This window comes from Haplochromis burtoni, unplaced genomic scaffold (assembly GCF_018398535.1).
Source record: "Haplochromis burtoni strain Fernald_Lab_line unplaced genomic scaffold, NCSU_Asbu1 Contig_457, whole genome shotgun sequence".
Taxonomy (NCBI): Eukaryota; Metazoa; Chordata; class Actinopteri; order Cichliformes; family Cichlidae; genus Haplochromis; species Haplochromis burtoni.
The window spans coordinates 250,713-273,906 of record NW_024582818.1 but is presented as its reverse complement, the minus strand read 5'-3'; the positions used below and the strand labels follow the sequence as shown (position 1 = coordinate 273,906).

Below are 23,194 nucleotides of genomic sequence, written 5' to 3'. Positions count from 1 at the left end.
TCTGCAATTTGGTAACAATTTAATATAAGTAGCTGAAAGTTTCTCAATTTAAAACGTCTATCTGGTTTCAGGTGAACTTTGATACTTTAGATCTTTAGGTAATCTAAATATCAAAGCAAGCCAATAAAACCAGAACAGAAGGGGTGTTAATAGGATGTCGGATGAATAGATTTTTATGTAAATGAGCAGAGTAGAACCAAAGTTAGAGGACCCATATACCCTTCACGTTTCTTGTGTGCAGATGCTTTTAGATTAAACTAGTTGAGTGATGCACTGTGTTTTATTTCTGCAGTCAAACTTTGCAATGGGACGGCTCCCCTCCACCTACAGGAAATGCTACATGCTGGACTTTGGTCTGGCAAGGCAGTACACCAATACCACAGGAGAGGTCCGCCCGGTAAGACACTTAGTCTGTGAAAGCGAACCTTACCAAAAGCTGAAGCACAGCACTGAAGCTCATCTATTACAGTGGAGATATTGTTGGAGAGAATATTTGTAACTCAAGGTTCATTTGCTAGTTTTTGCTAGTGTTTTTTCAAAGAACAGCAATTATTATAATAAAGTCCCTAGAGGTTTGGAGAATGTATGGAGAATTATTCATGCGTATTGGATGTTAGGGAAAAAAAATAATCAGAGGTAGGACATATATCCTTATTTTGACTCTGCGTATACTCCAAACCTAAACCTAAACGGACAACATAGTAAAAAAATTTCTCAAGCAGCGTTTTCTTACAACTTTGTTATTTAATTTCTTATTGTGGTCCTATACACAACACATATGTCATTTCTTTCTGTGTTAGGATTCAACTTTATTGTCATTACACAGGTATAAATACAGGGTAACAAAATACAGTATGCATCTAATCACAAGTGCAAGAGCAGTGAGTGCAATAGGAGCAGATTATATGCCGATAAGGGTAGTATAAAAGGTGGGAATAGTTATGAACAGATTATGTACAAATAAGTCAAGTACATAGATGCTTATGTTGCTATACAGAGAGCAAATGTACAGATGTAGTTATGTATACATATGTACAGATATGTACAGATGATCTGTATAGCATACAGACGGACAGATATACAGATGTATCAATGTGTGGTAAATATATGTACAGTAGTGGGAGCATGGTGCTATGAACAGACTATAATAGTGAACAGTGTACGCACTATAACAGAGACTATGCTATATCAGTGTCCTAAACTATAGCAGTAACCAATATGAGATAGTTTCCTTTAAAGCTGCAAAAAATACCAAAGTAAATAATAAAAACTACACAGGTGCACAGACTCAGGCAGACAGATGGGTGTGTTTGCTGCACTGCAGTACATTCTCTCTCATTTCCTGTGAGTCTGTACAATATCGGATCAATGATTCGCAGTACTCAATAACAAATCTCAGGGATTCATGTGATAGTTTGCTGTAAACTGACAGAAGTGGTTGTTGGGCTTCTAAACAGCTTTTGTATCGATCAGGTCTCTTGGTATTTGTAGTTTCAGTGACAGAGCAGAGCTGCTGCTTTTAGGCTCTCTCTTGCTTTTTTGTCTCTCTACCACACTCAACACAGCTATTTTTAGATCAGCGAGTATGTATAGTGCTTCCATTTGCTGTCAGCTTGCTCCTCGTCACTTTATCTCCTTACTTTCATTTTTTTCTCTTTTCCTCCTCTCCTCATCCTTTTATGCCCCCTTGTTCCTTACCTCTCCTCACCTATTCATCTTTTAACCAGCTCCCCTGTTCTTCTCCTGCAGTGTTGTGTTCCTTCTGTTGCAGCAGTCAATGAATATTTGATGCTGTAAAATGCGTCACTGGGTGAGAAACGTTAGCCCCCCCCCCCACACACACACACACTTTCTCTCTGTCACTTCCAGTCTCTCCGCCCATCATCTTTTGTCTCCCAGTCTCTCTCTCTCATTCTACAGCTGAGTCAGCTTCAGTGCAGTGATCTGAGCTCGCTCTTTCTCACTTGATTCACCCCTCCCCCACTGTATCTTCCTGCCTTGCTTCCTTCTTTCCCCATTAGCCCCCTCTCTTTAACCAGCCCATTGTCTCTTACACTTATTGGGCACTGATCAAAGAAGAACTCATTCAAGCTTTCATTCAAGCAGAAACATCTGTGTTTTAGCAACAGCAACGTTCTCAGTGTTTTGTCTTTTCATTTCCCGCCAGCACCAGAACTTGCAATGTCCTAACCCTGAGTCTCATTGACTACAACATGATGGTAATTTTGTAAATCATGGTACCCTATAATTTCCAGATTTGGGGGTTGGTGTACCTGTTAAGTTGCTACCATATGCTTGTAGTATCTCTTGGTTACAAGTCAGAGCTACCCCTCCTATCTGGTTTCATAACACCCAGAAGACAACAACAAAAAACACTTAGCTGAGACTTCACCTACTTACAAATGCAGTGTATGAAGTACACTCGGTAATTTCTCAAAAGTGTCATTATTGTTTGCAACAGCTCTTGTGTGTCCAACACTCATTGTGGGACTGTTAGCAGAAAGTTGTCATCACATCTTTTTTAGCCAGACCTACCATACATTAATTTTCAAAAATTTGACACTTGATCTGAAAGTGAACATATCCTGATGAAACACATGCTCAGCAGATACAAACAGCAGCCTGAATCTGTTCTTACAATTTGCACGTATCAGCACAAGCTTTATTTTTTCATCTTGACTGTTGAGGTTGCTACGTAGTGACAAAACTTTTCACTTGCGGTATTTGGAAACTAAAGTATGTTGAGTGAAGTACTCTGTAGAATGAACCGGTTGTCCAGTGAGGCAACCTGTCCAGCTGCTTGTGGATCAGGTCACTCTTTACTGTGAAATTTTGTATGATGTTCACTCTCTACTGATCACCTGCCATCAGTTTTTTTTTTATCAAAGGTTTATGTTCTGATTTTTTTCTTGTTTTCTTCTTATCAGTTCAATGTGATTTATGTTCACCTTTTTTATGTTTCAGTGTTGTGTTTGTCTTTCTTACAGTTCCTTTGGATTTATGATTTTGACGTGCATGCCTCCTGTTTCTCCATCATCTCCATGGTTACCCAGGGATGTGAGTGGTTTCTATAGTGACAGATGGGTCACAGCCACATCGAAAGCTACGCACCAAAGTGAAAGCTGAATTAAAAAAGAAAAGGAGCAAACATGACATAATGTCTACTAAGAGTTTTCTAAAATCCACATATAAAAATAATCATGATCGTTACAATAACTGTAGTGAACTGTGAATGTGCTAGAAGCCCTATCAGAAAATGGTCTGGCAGCACAGAGAATTTAGGCACTAAATACAACTTGTACTTGAAAGTGAAATTCAGATTTGATTTTTGTCCGGGAAAAAAAACCCTAGATGGTGGACAAAAACCTAAGTATACGGTAAGTCAGTTCTATAAACTAAAAAAGGACACAATATAAATTTTTTTCTCAAATTTATGTAGGTCATGAAGCCATCATGAAATTTCTGTTTTTATGGGTATTTTAATTTGTGTATTTCTACTTGTATTTATCCATGAGTTTCCCTCCCATGTAAGGTAGGACATTATTAAAAGAGAAAATATCATGTAGATTTTATGTAGATAACAAATTTTTGCACATACATGCAAACTTTGATGGGCTCGTCAGTGATATTTGAAGGTTCAATATCTTCCCCAAGGACACTTTGACATATAGACAGCAGGAGTTCCATCTTCTGAGTAGAAAACAACCTGTTCTAGATCATGAGAAATAAAAAACCAAGAAAATTTGTGAATGCCATAGATGACAATTGAGTCAGTGAGGAGTATAATGGGCCCATCCAGGAGTTGTGACTGAAACAACTGATAATACAACACATAGTACAACGTGAACTACTAAATCCTATGTCCCTTTCTGCAAATTGCTAACAAAAATGTCAGGGTAGTTTCAGACTTCTACAGTTGACTTCTACTTATTTAAATGTGTATAATTTAAAACTTAGACATTCATAAAAAAAGAGTGTAGTTCACTTTATGTTTTTGTTAACAAGTAACTTGAAAATGGTCACTGTCTTGAATTTTTAAATGTTAAATGGACTTTTATCCACCTGTCAAGTACAGTGGTGTGAAAAAGGTGTTTGCCCCTTTCCTGTTTTCTTCTTTTTTGTCACACTTAAATGTTTCAGATCATCAACAAAAAAAATATAAGACAACGATAACATCAGTAAACATAAAATGCAGTATCTAAATGAAGGTGTTTATTATTAGGGGAAAAAAATCTAAACCTAAATGGCCCTGCTTGAAAACTTGGTTGGGCTGCTCTTAGCAGCAACAACTGCAACGAGTAATTGTGATAACTGGCATCAAGTCTTTTACAGCACTGTGGAGGAATTCTGTCCCACTCATCGTTGCACAACTGTTGTATTCCAGCCACACTGGAGGGTTTTCGACTATGAAACACCTTTTTAAGGTCATGCCACAGCATCTTACCTGGAGGTCATGACTAGTCTTCATTTTGTTTTTCTTAAGCTTTTGTGTTTTGGCTGATCATTGTCCTGCTGCAGAACCCAAGTGCGCTTCACCTTGAGGTTACAAACAGATGACCAGACATTGCCCTTCAGGATATTTTAGTAGACAGCAGAATTAATGTTTCCATTTATCACAGCAAGTCTTCCAGATCCTGAGGAAGCAAAACATCCTCAGACCATCACCACCATATTTTACTATCGGTATGATGTTCCTTTTCTGAAATGCTGCATTACTTTTATGCCAGATATTTGTCATATCAGTCCACAGAGTATATTCCCAAAAGTCTTAGGGATCATCAACATGTTTTCTGGCAAAACTGAGACAAGCCGTTGTGTTCCTTTTGCTTAGCAGTGGTTTTCGTCTTGGAACTCAAATGGCCACAAAGGCCATTTCTGCCCAGTGTCTTTCTTATGGTGGAGTCATGGATGCTGACCTTAACTGAGGCAAGCGAGGCCTGTAGTTCTTTGGATGTTGTTCTGGGATCTTTTGTGACCTCTTGGATGAGTTGTCACTGCGCTTCTGGGGTCATTTTGGTTGGCTGTATACTCCTGGGAAGGTTCACCACTGGTCCGTGTTTTTGCCATTTGTGGATAATGGCCCTGACTGTGTTTGGTTGGAGTCCCACAGCTTTAGAAATGGCTTTAAAACCTTTTCTGGGCTGAGAGCTCTCAGTTACTTTGTTTCTCATTTGTTCCTGAATTTTTTTGGATTGTGGCATGATGTCTGGCTTTTGGGGAGCTTTTGGTCTACTCCACTTTGTCAGGCAGGTCCTTTTTAAATTGATTTCTTGATTGAGAACAGGTGTGGCAGTAATCAGGGCTCAGTATGTCTAGAACAACTCAACTTAGCTTTCCAAAGATGTGATATAGATTTTTATTCTGACATTTCAGAATTATACAAAAAGGCCCTTTTCAGGGAACACAAAATGGGTTAACAATTTAAAGCTGTTCCGCAGCAATGGAGGTTGATCAAGCCTTAAAAGCTGGTGCTACTAATTCCTACAGGTGTTGTAATTTTTCTAGATTACTTACAACCCCCTCTGTCTGTATAAAAGCAGTGGTGGAACACACTGTGGTACCATATCCTTGTGAGCTTTAGTTGAACAATATTGTACGGCAAAAAGTAGTGTGTTGCCACAAAGATGGCAAGAAAAAGAAAATTAACAATGGAAGAGAGACAGGCCATCATAGCACTTAAAAGAGTATGTCTTTTCTACAGAGAAATTGCAAATAAAGTCAAGGTGTCAGTGAGTACAGTTTCCTTCATCATCCAAAGGCACTCAGAAACAAACTGACAGCAAGAGGTCTGACAGACCCAAAGACACAACTGACTGAGGACAGCTTGCTTGATAGGTGGCTCGCAGGACAACAGCTTTGAGCACAGCTTAATAGTGGTCGTATAAGCAAGTCTCAGTTTCAACTGTGAAAATAAGACTTCAAGCTGCAGGTTTGACAGGATGAGTTGCAGCAAGAGAGCCGTAAGACGTGAGAATAAAACAAAGGGACATGCCTGGACACCGCCAATGGACTACTGAAGACTGTATTATGGAGGGATGAATCAAAATTTGAAATCTTTGATTCATCATTCAGGATCTTTGTACACCGTCGAGTAAGCGTGAGGATGGTTCCACAGTGTGTGGCATCAACTGCCAAATGAAGGAAGGAGGAAGTGTGATGATCTGGGGCTGTTTTGCTGGATCCAGGGTCAGTGACTTGTACAAAGTGAAAGGCACCCTGAACCAAAACAGCTACCACAGCATTCTGCAGCGCCATGCAGTACCCTCTGGTATGCACCTAGTTGGTCAGGGGTTCATCCTACAGCAAGATAATGACCCAAAACATAAGTCCAAGCTATACCAGAACTACCTCGGGAAGAAATAACATGATGGTGAGCTTGAAAACATGAAGTGGCAGCACAGTCTCCAGACTTGAACCCAATCGAGCTGGTTTGGGATGAACTGGACGGAAGAGTGAAAGCCAAGCAACAGACAAGGTCCACATTTATGGGAACTTCTGCAACAGATATGGGAACAACTTTCTGAAGAATATTTGATTTCTATTGTAAAAAGAATGCCACGGGTGTGTTCAGCTGTTATAGCTGCCAAAGGTGGCTGCTTTGATGAGTCAAAGTTTAGAATATATTTTGGTCTATAAATTGATTCCATGATTACTTAAAACTCCAATTGCTTATTTGTACTATGCTTTCATTTCAGAGTGGAACGGGCCAAAACACTGCATAGTTTTCAATAAAAAATTGGAAAAACTTGTGTGTTCTTAAACTTTCGTCCTGTAGTGTAGGTTTGGATTTTTTTTTACTCTTAACAATAAACACCTTAATTTAGAAACTGCATTTTGCATTTATTTCTGTTATCCTTCTAATTAATTGCTTTTTCATGTCACAGTATTAAGTTATCGGCTAGTAGGTGTCTTGCTTCTGTGTGGCAGAAGCAAGTACTTTTTTATGGTGAGACTAAAGGCCCTTTCACAGCGGATGTCTGAAATCTCAAAAATTGAATGTGTCAAGAATATTTTTCAGGCTCACCAAGTCAAGTATTCTTACTCATTAACACCACCAACACAAATTTGTGGCATTTATTTTTTCGAACCAAATCGATTTTTCCAATTTTTTGGGATACCAATGAATAGATCTGACTAAGATCACTGTATTTGGCAACAAGTGCACTAATAGCACAAATCTTGCACCTTTACTGAGTATACAAGGATATGGTAATAGTAAAATGATACAATTGTGTTCCCAAATCTGCTAAAAAGACTTCAAACTGCCTCACTGACATCCTGAAATATGTACAAATGCAGCTCCAATTCTGGGATCAAACCATAATATTCTCTAGCAGCCGCCCTCTTGTGGGAACTGGATGAACCCAGAATATCAGTTTGTTCCTTTTCTCATTTAGGAACATCAGGACCAGTTCATTATCCCTTCATTTAAACGTCATTTTTTTCTGTCTGTTTTTGAGGATGAATTTTACGCACGCATATATGCACGTATGGGTTACATGGGAAGATCCGTAAAATTTGGAATTTCATGTTGTTTTACACAACAAATTCAGTGTGCAATTGCCTTTAGACTAACTGTCCAATAAATGTATAGATAGAAAAGTACATAAAGCAATTCATTAATTGAAGTAAATCTAAAGACTCAAAGTTGAGTCATAAAAATGATTAAAAGTTAATTGTGTCTTTTTAAAAATGTATTTTTATCTCATATAGATATTTATATAAATATATATATACATAGATAAAGGCATTACGCAATCTACATATAATATCCAAATGCATAATCAGATTTTAACACTACTATTAAGAATAGGTCATAAAAAACAGCCCAAAAAACAAATTTGAATAATATTAAAGTGGAATTATGTAAATTGATACTTGCGTGTGCAGATCTCTCTGATGCAGTGTGTTCGTCTGCTGGTGTCTTTGTGTCTTATTTTGCTTATTTTTCTTTTGATGTCAGAAACACGTGTATAAAGATCACATTGATGTTAAACAGGATTGCATCTGTTTCTTTCTAAAGCTCCTGTACTACAGAGTTATGTTGACACTGGGTTGAATGTTTGATGCTATATATCCACTTGATCGTTTTGTTTACAAGTTACATGTTTTTAATGATTTATTTTGTCACAATACTTACAGTTTATTTTCATGCCAACACATAGGGTATGCTAAAGCCTGACCAGCACAATGTTGCTGTGAGTCAGCTGGGCACTAGATTTCAGTTTGCCAGAAAGAGCAGTACGTGCCTCAAGTAAACAGAAATCCACATGTACCAACAAGAATAACAACAACAACAATATAAACATAACACACAAATAGTTTGTAGAGGCTGAATCACAGTAAAATAGCTAGGCTAGTGGCTTCTTAACTGATATTACTGATTGTCTGTTTACACTATTTACATGCTCTTATTTGTACGTATTTATTATTTTGTCCATTTAGCCTTTACGTCTACACAGTAGTTCAGTAAAAGCACTTTCTGAATTTGTTTTTTTGCATGCACACACCCTCTGCTGAAATACAGCACTTCAAAGTCCAGTGTTAAAAACATTTTTTATGTTTGGATTCAGCCGCAGCAAGCTACAAATTATATTTGATTAGTCTTATAGTCAAAACAAGCCAGTCCATGTTGGCATTATTTACTGTTATGTGTGCCGAGTTAAATTGAAGTAGAGAGCATACCCAACTGAGAAGATAAGTAGGTTCAACTTCCAGTAAAATCAACAGCTCAAGGAAACTTTTCTCATCACAAGAAGAATGTTTTCCTCATAAAACAATTAATGAATAATAATTAAAAATATACAGTCAAGGTGTTAATAGTGTTTGTAGCAGGTAAAGTTTGGGAATCCCTCTCACCCTGCATAATAATTCATTCTCCTTTCAACAAAAAAGATAACAGTGGTATGTTGAAAATAAATCAAATGTGAAAATCTGCAAAACTTACCCTTGTGTACCCTTGTAATTTTGATGATTTGAATGCATGCAAGCAGTTATTAATCAAGCTCAATAACTGCTTGATTACAACCCAAATTGGTTGGATTAGATGGTTAGGCCTTAAACTTCATAGACAGTTGTGTCCAATCATGACAAAAGGTATTTATGGCGGCCCATTGCAAGTTGTGCTTCTCTTTGACTTTCCTTTGAAAAGTGACAGCATGGGATCCTCAAAGCAACTCTCAAAAGAAGAAAACATTGCTCAGTATCATGGTTCAGAGGATAGCTACAAAAACCTATCTCGGAGGTTTAAACTGTCAATTTCAACTAAACCCAGTTCTGGCAGGCCATGAAAAACACAGGAACGGCATAGGCAGAGGATTGTGAGAATGATCACCCCAAAAGACCTGGAAGAAGATCTTTCTACAGATGGTGCATCTGCAGCACAATTTGCTCAGAGAACATCTGTATGGCAGATTGATGAGTAAGAAGCCCTTTCTGCGCTCACGCATCAGAGTCAGTTGTTGTATGTAAAAGCTCAAACCCGATTCATTGTGCTTTGGACTGAGGAGACGAAAGGCTTTGCATGGCAGAAGAAGAGCACCCCTTTCTAAGAAAAACACCTGCTACCCACTGTCAAATTTGGTAGAGGTACCATCATGCTGTGAGCCTGTGTGATGAATTCAGGCCTTTATTAAAGCTGAGAGTGGGATGAATTCAACCCAGTTCTTCAGGATAATGTTCAAGCAGCAGTCACAAAGTTGAAGTTGGGGTTGAATATTCCAACAAGACAATGACCCGAAGCACAGTTCAAACTGTAGAAAGATGTTCAGAAGTAGAATGTTCTTGAATGGTGGTCACAGTCCCCTGACCTGAATATCATTAAAAATCTATGGGATGATTTGAAGCAGACTGTCCATGCTTGGCAATTTAACGGAGAGATTTAGTATAGAAAAATGGTCAAACATACCTCCATCCACAATCCAGACACTCATCAAAGGCTATAGGAGGCATCTAGAGGCTGTTTGATTTGCAAAAGGAGGCTCAACTAAGTAATGATATATGTCTATTGGGGTGCCCAAATTTATGCACCTGTCTAATTTTGTTATGATGCATATTGTATGTTAATCCAATAAACTTTATGTTATTGCTGAATCACTACTTTTTCCATAAGGAATGGCATATATTAAAAGGAAGCCAATCACCCAATGATAAACACAAATTCAAAAAAAATAAAATAAGAGAGATTCCCAATCTTTTTCATATTAGTGTAACTGGATGTGAACTGGATGCTTGTTGTTGCAACTGCTGACTTTTTTGCATCCTCTTTTTAGCCAAGAACTGTGGCAGGTTTTAGAGGGACCGTCCGCTACGCTTCAGTCAATGCTCACAAAAACAAGGTCAGTACTGTTTGTTTGTCTTTAAAGTATAACCTCTGAGTTGGCTGCAGAGTTGGTGGTGAGCCTCTTGTACATAGAAATGGTGCAAGAGGCTGGGAGAAGCAACGTGGATTTGTGAGGTAGAAGTTACCACTCTACCATCTACTGAAGAACACACTGTGGTAGAGGACCTTGGTACTCCCTAGCCCAGAGCACTCAGTTCAAGTGCAAGAGACAGATCATTCTGCTCCTTTTTATTGATAAACAAATATAACAAATATACAGATCAAATTGCCATCGTTGTTCTATATTTATATTTTTGTAGGAATTTTGCCTTTTTGCAGTTTTAATGATTATGCTCCTGAACACACAGCCAATGTGCAGATTTTGTTTACAAAAGTTGCTTCATACTTGTGAAAGATAAATGCAACTCAAGCTAGTCTGATTTGATACTGAAACACCTAACCTTAATGCAATAAATATTCCATTAGATTACCTGTCACCCCACAACACCGTCTTAATTAGCGATTTTAATGACACAAGTCAGAATGTGAACATTCTGTTTAGAATGTTATGCTAACAATGTCTTTCTGTTGTGCTCCTCCAGGAAATGGGTCGCCATGATGACCTTTGGTCATTGTTTTACATGCTGGTGGAGTTTGCTGTTGGGCAGCTGCCTTGGAGAAAGATCAAGGATAAGGTCAGAAGGTTTCTTGTTTCTAGTTTTTATGAGATGAGATAGCCTTTGTATCCACCTTAGTTACTATTACTTGTTTTGGTAGTGCCTCCATGAATCATACAAGGTGTTAAACATATTTAACGTTTTGTCCTGCTTCTTTAAATACATCTATGTTTTAAAAACGTCTGTCTGTGACCTTACATCCAAAAAGCAGTCAGAATTTGATCTGTTTTGATCAATGTATATATATATGTACAAGCGGCAGAAATGAGCTTTCTCCAAAGTTTGGCTGGCCTCTCCCTTAGAGATTGGGTGGGGGGTTCGGCCATCCGGGAGGGGCTCAGAGTAGAGCCGCTGCTGCTCCACATCGAAAGGAGCCAGCTGAGGTGGTTCGGGCATCTGACAAGGATGCCTCCTGGGCGCCTCCTGGGTAAGGTGTTCTGGGCGATCGTGGCTCAAGAGTTGGGAGTTCGCCTTGTAATCGGAAGGTTGCCGGTTCGAGCCCTGGCTTGGACAGTCTTGGTCGTTGTGTCCTTGGGCAAGACACTTCACCCGTTACTTACTGGTGGTGGTCAGAGGGCCCGGTGGCGCCAGTGTCCGGCAGCCTCGCCTCTGTCAGGGCGCCCCAGGGTGGCTGTGGCTACAATCAACAGCATCACCATCAACACAGGAGCACCTCAGGGATGTGTCCTCTCGCCACTGCTCTACTCCCTCTACACTTCAGACTGTGTGGCCACCCATGGCTCCAACACCATTGTGAAGTTTGCTGACGACACAGTGGTGTTGGGTGCCATCTCCAACAACGATGAGGCAGCCTACATGGATGAAGTGAAGAATCTGGCATCGTGGTGCCAGGACAACCACCTCCAGCTGAACGTCAGCAAGACCAAGGAGCTGGTGGTGGACTTCAGAAGGGGTCAGCACAGAGACTACAAGCCCATTATCATCAATGGAGCTCCAGTGGAGAGGGTGCAGTCCTTCAAGTATCTTGGTGTCCACATCTCCTCAGACCTGACATGGGCTGCCCACATTCAGGTCCAGACCAAAAAGGCTAGGCAGCGCCTGTATCACCTACGACAACTGAGGAAGTTCAGGGTCTCTCCAAAGATCCTCAAGATTTTCTATACAGGCGCTGTGGAGAGCATCCTCACACAGAACATGACATCGTGGTTCGGGAACAGCTGTGTGAAGGACCAAAAAGCTCTCCAGAGAGTGATCCGTACAGCAGAACGCTGCTGCAGGATTGCTCTCCCCCCGCTTCAGGACACCTACACCAGGAGATGCTGGACTAGAGCAGCGCAGATACTGAAGGACCCGTCCCATCCTGGCAACAAACTGTTCTAACTTCTGCAATCTGATAGAAGGTTCCGCATCTTCCGGGCAAGGACAGAGAGACTCAAGAGGAGCTTCTATCCCCAAGCCATCCGGGCCCTAAACACACACACCCGCCCTCTCACATCATCTATAATTGACTGAGACAGGACTCTTCCAGACACTAAACCAAGGCACAATGTACATTTCAATTCCTTTAATTTTAAATATGTTTATATTGTCTATCCTGTAAAATAGTCAGATATCTATTCATATTAATGTACAGAATTCACCTGCTTGCTGCTACTACTGCACATTCACCCAATGTATATACTACATATATATATATATATATAATGTTCTTCCTCTACACCCCCCCCCCACATTTCGCACATGTCGAGGAGCGTGTCAGGCTACATTTCACTGTGTGTTATACTTGTATAACTATGCATGTGACAAATAATAAAGAACCTTGAGAACCTTGATGTAGCTTCCATCACCAGTGTGTGAATGTGTGTGTGAATGGGTGGATGACTGGATATGTAAAGCGCTTTGGGGTCCTTAGGGACTAGTAAAGTGCTATATAAATACAGGCCATTTACCATTTATTTTTACCATGTCTCACCGGGAGGAGGCCCCGGGGGAGACCCAGGACACGCTGGAGAGATTATATCTCTCGGCTGGCCTGGGAACGCCTTGGTGTTCACCCGGATAAGCTGGAGGAGGTGCCTGGGGAGAGGGAGGTCTGGGCCTCTCTGCTTAGGCTGCTGCCCCCGCGACCTGGCCTCGGATAAAGCGGATGAAGATGGATGGATGTATATATGTATATATATTGTTGTCTTTTTTTCTGTTTAGGAACAAGTTGGTCAAATTAAAGAGCGTTATGACCATCAGCTGCTGCTCAAACACATGCCTTCAGAGTTTAAAATCTTTCTGGACCATGTCCTGGCCCTGGACTACTACACTAAACCAGATTACCAGGTAATAAAAGTAATAAAAGTTCAGAGGAGCAGTCTAATATTAAGACTTTGATTCACATTCATAAATTTGTGTATTTTTTCCAGCTGCTGATGTCAGTGTTTGAGAACAGTATGAAGGAGCGAATCATTACAGAGAATGAACCCTTTGATTGGGAAAAGGGAGGAAGTGATGTCACGCTGTCAACCAGTGCCTCCACCCAACCACAGCACAACACCCGACCTACTGCAGCCATGGTGGGGTAAGAACAAGCTGCAACCTCCTGTAAAATAAGTCTGAAATAGAAGTGCCAAAAAGGGAAGTTTCTCTAACAGCCACTTGCCATTTTTCTTTGATTTGTAAAGCTATGCAGACTGTATTAGAAAGAATTTGGTTAATATACCATAACAAAAAAGTTTTGTAAATTGCAAAAGTATTTCTGAAATAACAGCATCTATGTAAAGATTTGCTATATTCTGTGTCCATAGAGCCATTGTGACTCCAGTTCCTGGAGACCTACAGAGGGAGAACACCGATGTTCAAGACGAGCATCTCAGTGATCAGGAAAATGCTCCTCCACCTCCACCGAGCCGACCCCCTGGGGAAACCGGTGTCCAGCATCCTGGAGAGACTGGAGAAGGCTGGGATGACACAGACTTTAACCGCAATAGACTCAGGATCAGCCTAACCAAGGTCTGAACCATCAGTTATAGGTTTTGGTAATGCCACAGTCCCATTAAATCGACCCCAGAATCAGACTCTAGAGGCCTTAGTTAGCATGCTAAAGGAGGCACTACAATTAGGAAACTTAAAATGTGGCTTGTTTGGAAGAATTTACAGGAGGGGAAAACCTTGAAAAATAAAAATGGTAGCACAGTTTATATTTGCTAAACTGTGTCAAACCACAAGCCTTCTAGAACATTGTCCATTGGATAGACATGACCAAAGTGGAGGTTGGGCCATAACACAGCATGTCAGTACAAACACTGACTGTCAAGCAGAGTGGTGATGATTTGGGCTTTTTTTGAACTTGGTCCAAATGGGATCATACAACAGATAATGATCCCAAGCACACTAGCTTGGGATCATTATCTACAGCAGAATGACTGTGAATAATCAAGGTTAGCTCTCTCGTCTTGCCTGGAAACACCTCACCTCTGGATAAGCTAGAGGAGGGGGTCTAGGTTTTTCTGCTCAGATTGCTGCCCATGGGTAGCAGAAGAAAATGGATGTATGGCTGGACAATTTGAGAGACCGATTAAGCTATAGAGAAAACAATTACTTCGAGTTATTGCTGCTAAAGGTAGTTCTACCTGCTACTGAACCAGGGAGTGTACTTTTTAATAGGACTGCATGAAGTCCTGTGGAAATCCCTGAGATTTCACATGGACTTTTTTCATTAGAAACATAAGCAACATTTTTATCCAATTATTAGTTGATAAAAACAAAAAGTGGATTGCCTAAAAATATTTTTGTCATTATAGCCTTTTAGATTATTCTAAAATGTGTTAGTTGTTTAGTCTTAAGACATTTTGGTTCACATGAACCTTCTGCCAAGTCACTATCAGTGACTTAGGGTTGCTGTTATTTATGCTGCTGACTTAATTGCAGAAAGTTGATTCTGTTCATCTGGATGTAGCATTTTCAGTGGGAGAAACATTTTGTCACTTATCCAAACTCGCTCACCCATTTCCTTACCTGGATGATTGACCATGCATCAAGACAATGTTGACTTAAGGAAGTCGTTTTAGAGTTGCCTTCCAGAGTGTTTAAATGGTTGCTCACTTTTTTATCATTCCTCAGGGGGCTCAGGAAGAGGAAGCAATTCGAGGGGCCTGTCCAGTGTCTCCTGTACGAGGTGTAGGACCCGAGTCCCCAACAGGACAGGGTCGGTCCTTACGATATCGGCGGGTCAACAGCCCAGAATCTGATCGTCTTTCTGCAGCTGAGGGCCGGGCTGACGCCTATGGACAGAGGTGACAGTAAAGTATAGAAAACAACAAAGGTGGTTTTAGGCGAAGAGACAGCATTTCATGTTACTTTTGGTAACAAACAACAAATATGAAAACATTTTCCAGTTTAAAAAATAAACATAAGCCAAACTCAACCTGCCTATTGAAAAATAAAATCACACCAAAGATTAGAATTAATTAATTATGAGGCCTTTGCTTTAAAAGAATTTGATCTCAACTTTTTGAATCCACATAAATCAGAAATGTACAAAAGAGGTTCAACTAGATTTGAATGACTTGGATTTGGCTCTGAGATTTTGCTTGATTTTGATTGTTGAGAATTCATTTGGATACACTCCAAAGACCGAATCTTTTTAATGTGAAACTTGGCTTCAATGTTTCTGTTACCATGACTTGACTTGGACGTGTCTGAACTGACCGAGGTTTGTAATGGACTTCACATTCTGTATATCATATGTTTTATATGATATGGATCGGTGGTGAACCGAGACTTAAGATTTCCTTTGAAAAAACAACTAGTCTGGGCTATATTTAAAATTGACTTCGCTTTACCCTTAAGAAGTTTAAACCTGAGCTTTAAATTGAACTGAATAATGAAACAAAAAGTTGAAAAAGTATTTTTACCAGGTTGTTAAGCTGTAGAAGAGTCATAGTCCCATATCCTTCTATTTTGTACACATTTGTTTGTGTGTCCACCAGGTCTAGGATGGACATCCTCGGTTCTCCATCTCGTCACGTCTACTCCTCCCAGCCGGCTCAGATGCTGTCTGTTGACCCCGGCTGCCGTGGAGATCGTCAGGTCAGTGGCCGTCAGGAAGTGTCCGTGGCATCCGTTGACCAGGAGGCCCACAGCAACGCCTTTATTCGTTCTGTACCGCTGGCAGAGGAGGAAGACTTTGATAGCAAAGAGTGGGTGATCATTGACAAAGAGGCAGAGCTGCGAGACTTTCTTCCAACCACGTCAGGAACTACTGACGAGGAGCCTGAGGAGCTACGCCCTCTGGAGGAACAGGAGGAGAGGAGGCGACTCAGGGCTGGAGGTAGGAGATAAAAAGAAGCTTTTTAGTCATAAAACTGAAATGAACAGGATAAATATAAAAAAAATGGTTGGTTCATCAGGGCAGGGCACTATTTGAAATGTTTCAGTGCTAGTGTTAATCTGAAACCTTAGCTTTGGTGCCATCTTCCATAAGTTTGGTTGTTACCTAGGAGCTGATAGGATAGGAGCCCTGTTCTATTGACAAAATAGGTCTCTTTAAAAGTGGTGAATTCTAAGTGGATTGGAAGCAAGTCTCCATTTTATCAACAGTCATTAATAAAAAAAAATAACCTAGTGAATTATTAGGAAAACAAAAATGAAAATCAGACTAAATAAAGTGCTAAATCTATCAAATAGAGGCAGAATGAGGGAATTCAACAATTAAAACAAGTGTTTTGATGGAAATTATGAAACATCTAATTGGGTTTTTGTCTGTGACATAATACCACCCTGAAAGTCAGAGTCATTCCTTTTGGGGAAATATTGTATTACAGTTTCTCTCAAATGCTAAAACACATTTCACAAACGTTTCCACCAGGTCCCCCAATGTCCAAACACAACACCCTTCTCTAAAGCTACATAAACACAACCACACCTTCCCACTGCAAAACTCAAACTTCACACCAAAAGAGCAGCTTGAAGCTTTCAAAAATGTTAACATTTTAAACATTGTAGACATTAAAAAGTGGTCACTGTTGGTGGTGAACCACTCTCTGATTTGGTTTGTTCTGTGGAAGCGGACATTGTCCCAAATGATCACATAAATGTGATGTGCGGGCCCAGGATGGTGTTGTTGGCGGTCCAGGAGGATGTCTTTTAGCTCCTCTAGGAAGGTGAGGAGACGTTGGGTGTTGTAAGACCCAAGGACAGCATGCCGGTGGACAAGCCCCTCCGAACCCATGGCACCCCCCCCCCCCGTTGGCCAGGGACCTCAGTGATGGCTCTTTGGCCAATGATGTTACGGCCTCTTTGCCTTCGTTTCTGCAGGTTGAAGCCAGCCTCATCCAGGAAGAGGTACTCATGAGGTCTGGCCATCGCGTCCAACTGTAATATCCTCTGTGAAAATGTGAAAGTGCACAGGTGTTCAGAACAACAGTCAATCAGGTAGCACAGTATTGTCCAGAAGTAATGTAGGCCACTGAGCAACACAGTATATGTCCACTAACTGTACTGTGAACATGGATGTATACTTACTTGCACATACTCGTAACGTAGGTCTTTGTGTCGCGCAGAGTTGCGCTCAAAGGGAACCCTATAGACCTGTTTCATCCGCGTCTTTTTGCGCCGGAGAACTCGGTCTATTGTGGCCAAGCTGACATCGTCAATGCTCTCAAAGTTGACATTATCGGCAATGACTTTGTCTCTGATCTCCCGGAGTCTGATGAGGTTGTTCCCACGAACCATATCCACAATGAGGGTTTCTTGTGCCGCTGTAAATATGGCAACCCTCCCACCTCTATGTGGCATTCTTTCAACTCTAAAGAAAGAAACATGTGTTGTCAATTGACATGTGTTACAATACAGTCACAACTGATTTGAAACCAATAGACTACTTTCACAGGTTTGTAAAACTGTATTGTGACAAAGAAAGCAATCGAGTACAATACCTGTTGTGTTGTCTGAATGCCCTGATAATGGTGGCCACGGTGAACCTACTCAGGTTTGGACGGACTCTTAGTCCTGCTTCAGCCATTATCATGCCATGGTCAATGACTGTTGCTCGCATCTCGTCCGTAATGATGGTGCGAGGTTGTCTTGCTCTCCCTCCTGGACCTTCTCCTCTCCCATGTTGGCCTCCTCCTCTTCCTCGTTGGCCTGCTCCTCTTCCTCCTCTCATTTGAACTCCTCTTCCTTGTTGGCCTGCTCCTCTTCCTCCTTTCATTTGAACTCCTCTTCCTCATTGCCTCTTCCTCCTCTCATTTCAACTCCTCTTCCTCGTTGGCCTGCTCCTCTTCCTCCTCTCATTTGAACTCCTCTTCCTCGTTGGCCTGCTCCTCTTCCTCCTCTCATTTGAACTCCTCTTCCTCGTTGGCCTGCTCCTCTTCTTCCAGGGCCAAGCGCTTTGAGGGGTCCCGAAAAGCGCTATATAAATGCAATCCATTATTATTATTAATAACTCGAAGAATCATTTGCTGTAACAAAGTTACGACTAACTGGCTACCCTTAAATTGCTCAACTGCTCGCTAATGTTATCTTTTTTTAAAGACACTGGACAGTTTTGCAGTGGTTGCACAATAATCTCAAGTTAAATTAAATAGCTAGATGTTTTAACTAATTTTTTTAAAACACATTAAAGCATAATTATATAAAAGCAAACTAGAAACTGAGACCATTTGCCTTCAAAGCAAACGTTTTAAACTTAAGGCACAACTTTTACTTTGAAATTGAATGTTCTCTGTTTCTGGTTTGCATCACACTTTTTCACTACCGCTCAATGGTTCAGTGAATGTTTGCAGACAAATTGGCATCTTGCAAACTGCAAGTGACTGTGGCAGCCTGTTAGTGACTAAAGTAAACACAAGGAGGTTTTGACTGCAGAATTGTCTTTGGTTTCCTTTGCAGGAGCGGAGCCAGTAGTTCGTCCAAAGACTCACACGCGGGAGAGCAGCCGGGGGATGCTAACGCTAACAGAGGAGGAGGCATCAAGGAAAAGTGGTGGTAGCCCAGCACAGTCGCCCTGTCATTCTCTGCCATCAGGACGTCCTCGCCGGAGAGAGTCTGAGCCCACTGGACCTCAGAGACCGGTAAGAGACCCAGCCAGCCAATAACACAAGTTTAGTTCTTTGATGGCATGTTTGCGGACAAATGAGCGGACTTGACGACTGCAAAAGAGGTTTATTCTTTGATGTCAGTATGTGATTCTGACTGCTCAGACACTGACATATCGAGGCACAGTGCACGCTCCGGCTCATTTATCTGCCTGCCAACATACAACTTAAAAGACAAATCCAGCATGATCAGAGGTTTTGCAAATTTATATTCTTCCCTCTTTATCAGTGATGATGATTTACAATTTACTTTAAGAGTCTTTAAAATGGTGCCAATTTATAAGTTGGTTGTGCAGGAAAAAAAACACATGTTGGAATGGAAACACTTGTTACAAGTGTAAAGGTGCCCTTGGGCATTCAATGGCCACTAAGTCAGACTGTGGTGGTGCTGAGAAACACAAACTGCTGGATAAATTAAGCAAGAAGAACTTGAAACTTGAATTTAGAAATTGGACACTAATATTTTCTGTTTGTAGACATGAAAGAGCATGTTGAGGCAGACCATTTTTGGAACATCCAGCTGTCCCATCCATCTCTATGTCCATCTGTCCATCCATCCATCAATCCATCCACCTTCTTCAAACTTATCTCAAAACCTTTATTCTTATACTGATGAGTATATTTTTTTTATCACAATTAGTTAATTCAATCAGTGTTTGCCTTACTAAAATATGATCTAAAGTTAACACACAAACAGACTAGTTAAATTAAGAAATGCCTAATCAAACAACAAGTAATCAAGACGAGGAATATGTGCTTTACTTCTTCTTCTCTATATCCTTCATATCGTAATCATGGGACTGCTACAGACTTCAAGTGCAATAGAACAATAATGCAGGAATCTGTCTATAGATTGCAGAGAATCAGACAGTCCACGTACTTTTTGGATAATGAGCAAAATATTTCGGGTCATGCTGGACTTGTCCTAAAAAGACCACGGTGATAAGAGGGGAACAGACACCAGACACCTGAGTTTGTTTTCAGATTCGAGGCAGCTCTGTCTTGAGCACCAGTCACATGTACAGTAGTTGTTCTGTTCAATTACCAGCATCCAAAAGATCCTCTGGCAGGTTAAATGCTGACCTTAAAGTAAAGCTGAACTCCGATAGCTTGCTCACAGCTTGTTTTTAGGCTAGATAGCTAATTGTTTTTTTTAGCAAATTTTAATTAGCCAATTTTTAAAATTAAACACTTGTAAGCAATGCTGAAAATACATTGCTTGGTACAGAAAAAATCAAAAAAATCACCAGACCTGGGAAATCAAAACAATAGTATAGATTAGCTACAGAGTGAGTCAAATTAAGACAGCTACGTTTTAAAATGCTTTACAGACAGGAGATGTCTATACCAAGTGCCTTAGTTCATTTCTTCCCACCGAATGCCAAGATTTGAAATACTCTCTCTTTTTTTCTGTAGGCTAAATTCTGTTTAATAATCATATTATAGTCTCAAAACCACCACCTTTCTTTGAGTGTTGTTTTCTCAGTTTTGTTGAGTGAAGTTCTAGTATTTATTTAGTCTTTTACTAATTAGTATCTGCCTGTGAGGTGCACCTGTACTAGGCAAATCAACCTTGTTAGCATTAGCTGCTAACTGAAAAATTTACCATCTTATCCAAACATGGCCACTTGTGACAGCAGCTGAAATTCTAACATCAAAAATTCAAAATGCAGAGTTGTGTAAAGTCACAGTAGATTTGTCCATATTTTGTGCGCAATCTATGAGACTGACTTCCATTGGGAGTCTGTCATTCTTTGCATTTTTGCATTGTTGTTCATTGGTAAACTACGGTAAAGTAACTACGGTTAAACAAACAGTTTGTTTAACCAACTCTGTTTCAGATATCTAATTACTGTTGCCACAATCAGCTTCATTTTGACCCAGAATATTACTGATGGTTTGTTTTTTACAACTGCCTATGACTTGTTAAATACAGATTTAACTGTGTAGCTGTGAGACTTGTCTCTTTCTAGTCCTTGAGACAGATTGATGTCTTTTCACACAAACACACACTCACGTCTGGTGATATTGTGATTGGGGAATGTAGACAGATGGAAATTTACTCCAGAATAAAAATGGCCGATTTTCCAGAGATTGATCTCATTGAATACTCATTGAATACATTTTCAGCTGAAGCTGTACATCCAGTGACAAAATTCCCCACTGGAGGAAGTAAAGGTGTGAAGGTTGTTGTAGTGTTGTGTGGGTGGCATTTACTGTTATGATAGCCTAATCTTTATGTTTAGTTGCGTAACCCTATCATTATTTCAATTGATTGTTTATTTTTCATGATCAAGCTCTTTTCCTAATCTCTGAATTCTGGCTTTGTGACATAAAGTTTGAAAAGTGTGTTTTGCAGAAGCAACCAATAATGGTGTTCTTGTCTGGTTATAGGGTGATAAAAAGAAAACACATCTTTCTTGTGCTTTCTTCATGGTGAAATGCAATAGATTTGTGAATGAAAGCTGTAATGTAGATGAATGTTGTTGCAATGGTTGAGTATGTTGAATATTATTATTTCATTTTTGCGTGTTTGGTGTAGGGAAAAAAAGAAAAAATTGTGAAACAAAAAAAGGCTTTTCCAAATGTAAAGCACAATCAAAATATATTTTGTCATGTTAGAGAAGTTTTTCAAAAGTCTAATCATTTTTATGTTGCACTCTGCTCACTGTAATGTCTCATAGATTGAGTCCAAAATAGTTAGCTAAGAAGCCACTAATTGTAGCCGCGTGTGCTGATAGCTGATTGCAACCCGTTGCTTCACTGTTTTGTTGATGGGCAATGTAGGCCTTTCTTTGTCGTGTGAGTGTCCTGCAGAGGTGGCAAAAGTACAGACATTCTGTACTTAAGTAGAAGTACAGCTACTTGAAGTAGTGATTCAAATTCTTTACTCAAGTAAAAGTGAAAAAGTACAGGCTCTGAAATGTACTCCAAGTAAGGAAGTAAAAAGTAGCTCTTTGAAGGACAACTGTGCAAAGCTAACTGAACCTTGTGCTATATTAATGTATTAATGTAATAATAAAATTATATCAGGGAATAAAGACTTTATTTCAGTCTGAATTTGAATTCAAATAATTTAGTCAGGTTGAATTATTTATGTAGAACATGAGCAGAGAAAAAGACAAGCTCTATTTTCCTTCTTTGTACTCAGGAAATGAGTACAGTCAGGGGTTACAGTGGGATTCAGTGGGTGGGGGAACCCTAAAATCAGTTTTGATGGTTCAGTGTGGGGCAAAGAAGCACAGCTCACAATAATTTCTGTTGAGAGCTCCAATAGATTTTCTTAATGAAGAGACTGTGATCTGCTGAACTGCTCTTTGCAGATTTATACACTTGAATTCAACCAGATGTAAGAAGATGTTTCACGAGTGGTCCTGGCTAACTTACATTCTCTGCACTAATAGTTAGGGCTGCCACAAACGATTATTTTGATAGTCGACTAGTCACCGATTATTTTTGCGATTAGTCGACTAATCAGATCATCATCCATTGGACGTAAAACGTACAGCTTATTGCACCAGCAGCATCTGCTCTTATATAACTATCATTATCTTACAGCTTGAAGTGTTTAAGGTTTGTGCTAACTAAAAATAAAGACAAGATGATAATTTATTAAATTTTAATTAAATTTGCAGATTGTTGTCCAATATGAAAAAACATGAAAAAACATAATGTCGTATGTACAGACCCAATAGCTGTTTCCCAATTCCTAAGCCGCATCCTTCGAATGACCTGGCCCTTGCGGTCTACGCAGGCCCGGGTCCTTCGAAGACCGATAAGGCTGGGAGTGCGAGGCTGTGAAATGGGATGGTTTAGCCTTCAGATTTGCGTCACCAGCTGTCTCGGTGAAGTTTAATAAACTCAGCCATCTTCTCCTTGTTATCTAAAGTATAACAGGACGTTGGAGTAAATTCTCAGCCATCTCACACTTCTGTTTAAGCAGTTTTCTGTTTGACGTTTATTCAGCTGTGTGAAAACTTAAATCTCAGTCAAACCAATTTACTCAGAAACAAATAAAAAAGCCTTACAATAACATTTTTAAGTTGTCTAAGTGACTTATATATCATGTTTAACCTGAGTAGCGAAAGACCGCAGGGGTCTGAAAACAGTGTGCCAGGAGTCCAGTGTTCTTGCTGGCTCTAGTGAGTCTT

The 23,194-nt window shown here is 40.1% G+C and overlaps 1 protein-coding gene across 5 annotated transcripts in view; it reads left to right on the top strand.

Moving 5' to 3' along the window:
* The window catches only part of LOC102313940 (tau-tubulin kinase 1), a 55,919-nt gene that overhangs the window by 12,695 nt on the left and 20,030 nt on the right, over nt 1-23,194 (top strand). For 4 of the 5 annotated variants that reach the window (XM_014341158.2, XM_014341159.2, XM_042213581.1 and 1 more), the window contains 10 exons: nt 293-397; nt 2,965-3,057; nt 10,272-10,337; nt 10,924-11,016; nt 13,162-13,287; nt 13,371-13,525; nt 13,752-13,956; nt 15,067-15,239; nt 15,936-16,276; nt 18,838-19,019. In XM_014341158.2, the coding sequence (XP_014196644.1) occupies nt 293-397; nt 2,965-3,057; nt 10,272-10,337; nt 10,924-11,016; nt 13,162-13,287; nt 13,371-13,525; nt 13,752-13,956; nt 15,067-15,239; nt 15,936-16,276; nt 18,838-19,019 (1,539 nt within the window). The remainder of the gene's footprint in view (nt 1-292; nt 398-2,964; nt 3,058-10,271; nt 10,338-10,923; nt 11,017-13,161; nt 13,288-13,370; nt 13,526-13,751; nt 13,957-15,066; nt 15,240-15,935; nt 16,277-18,837; nt 19,020-23,194) is intronic. The other variant, XM_005945684.3, reaches the window with a different exon arrangement.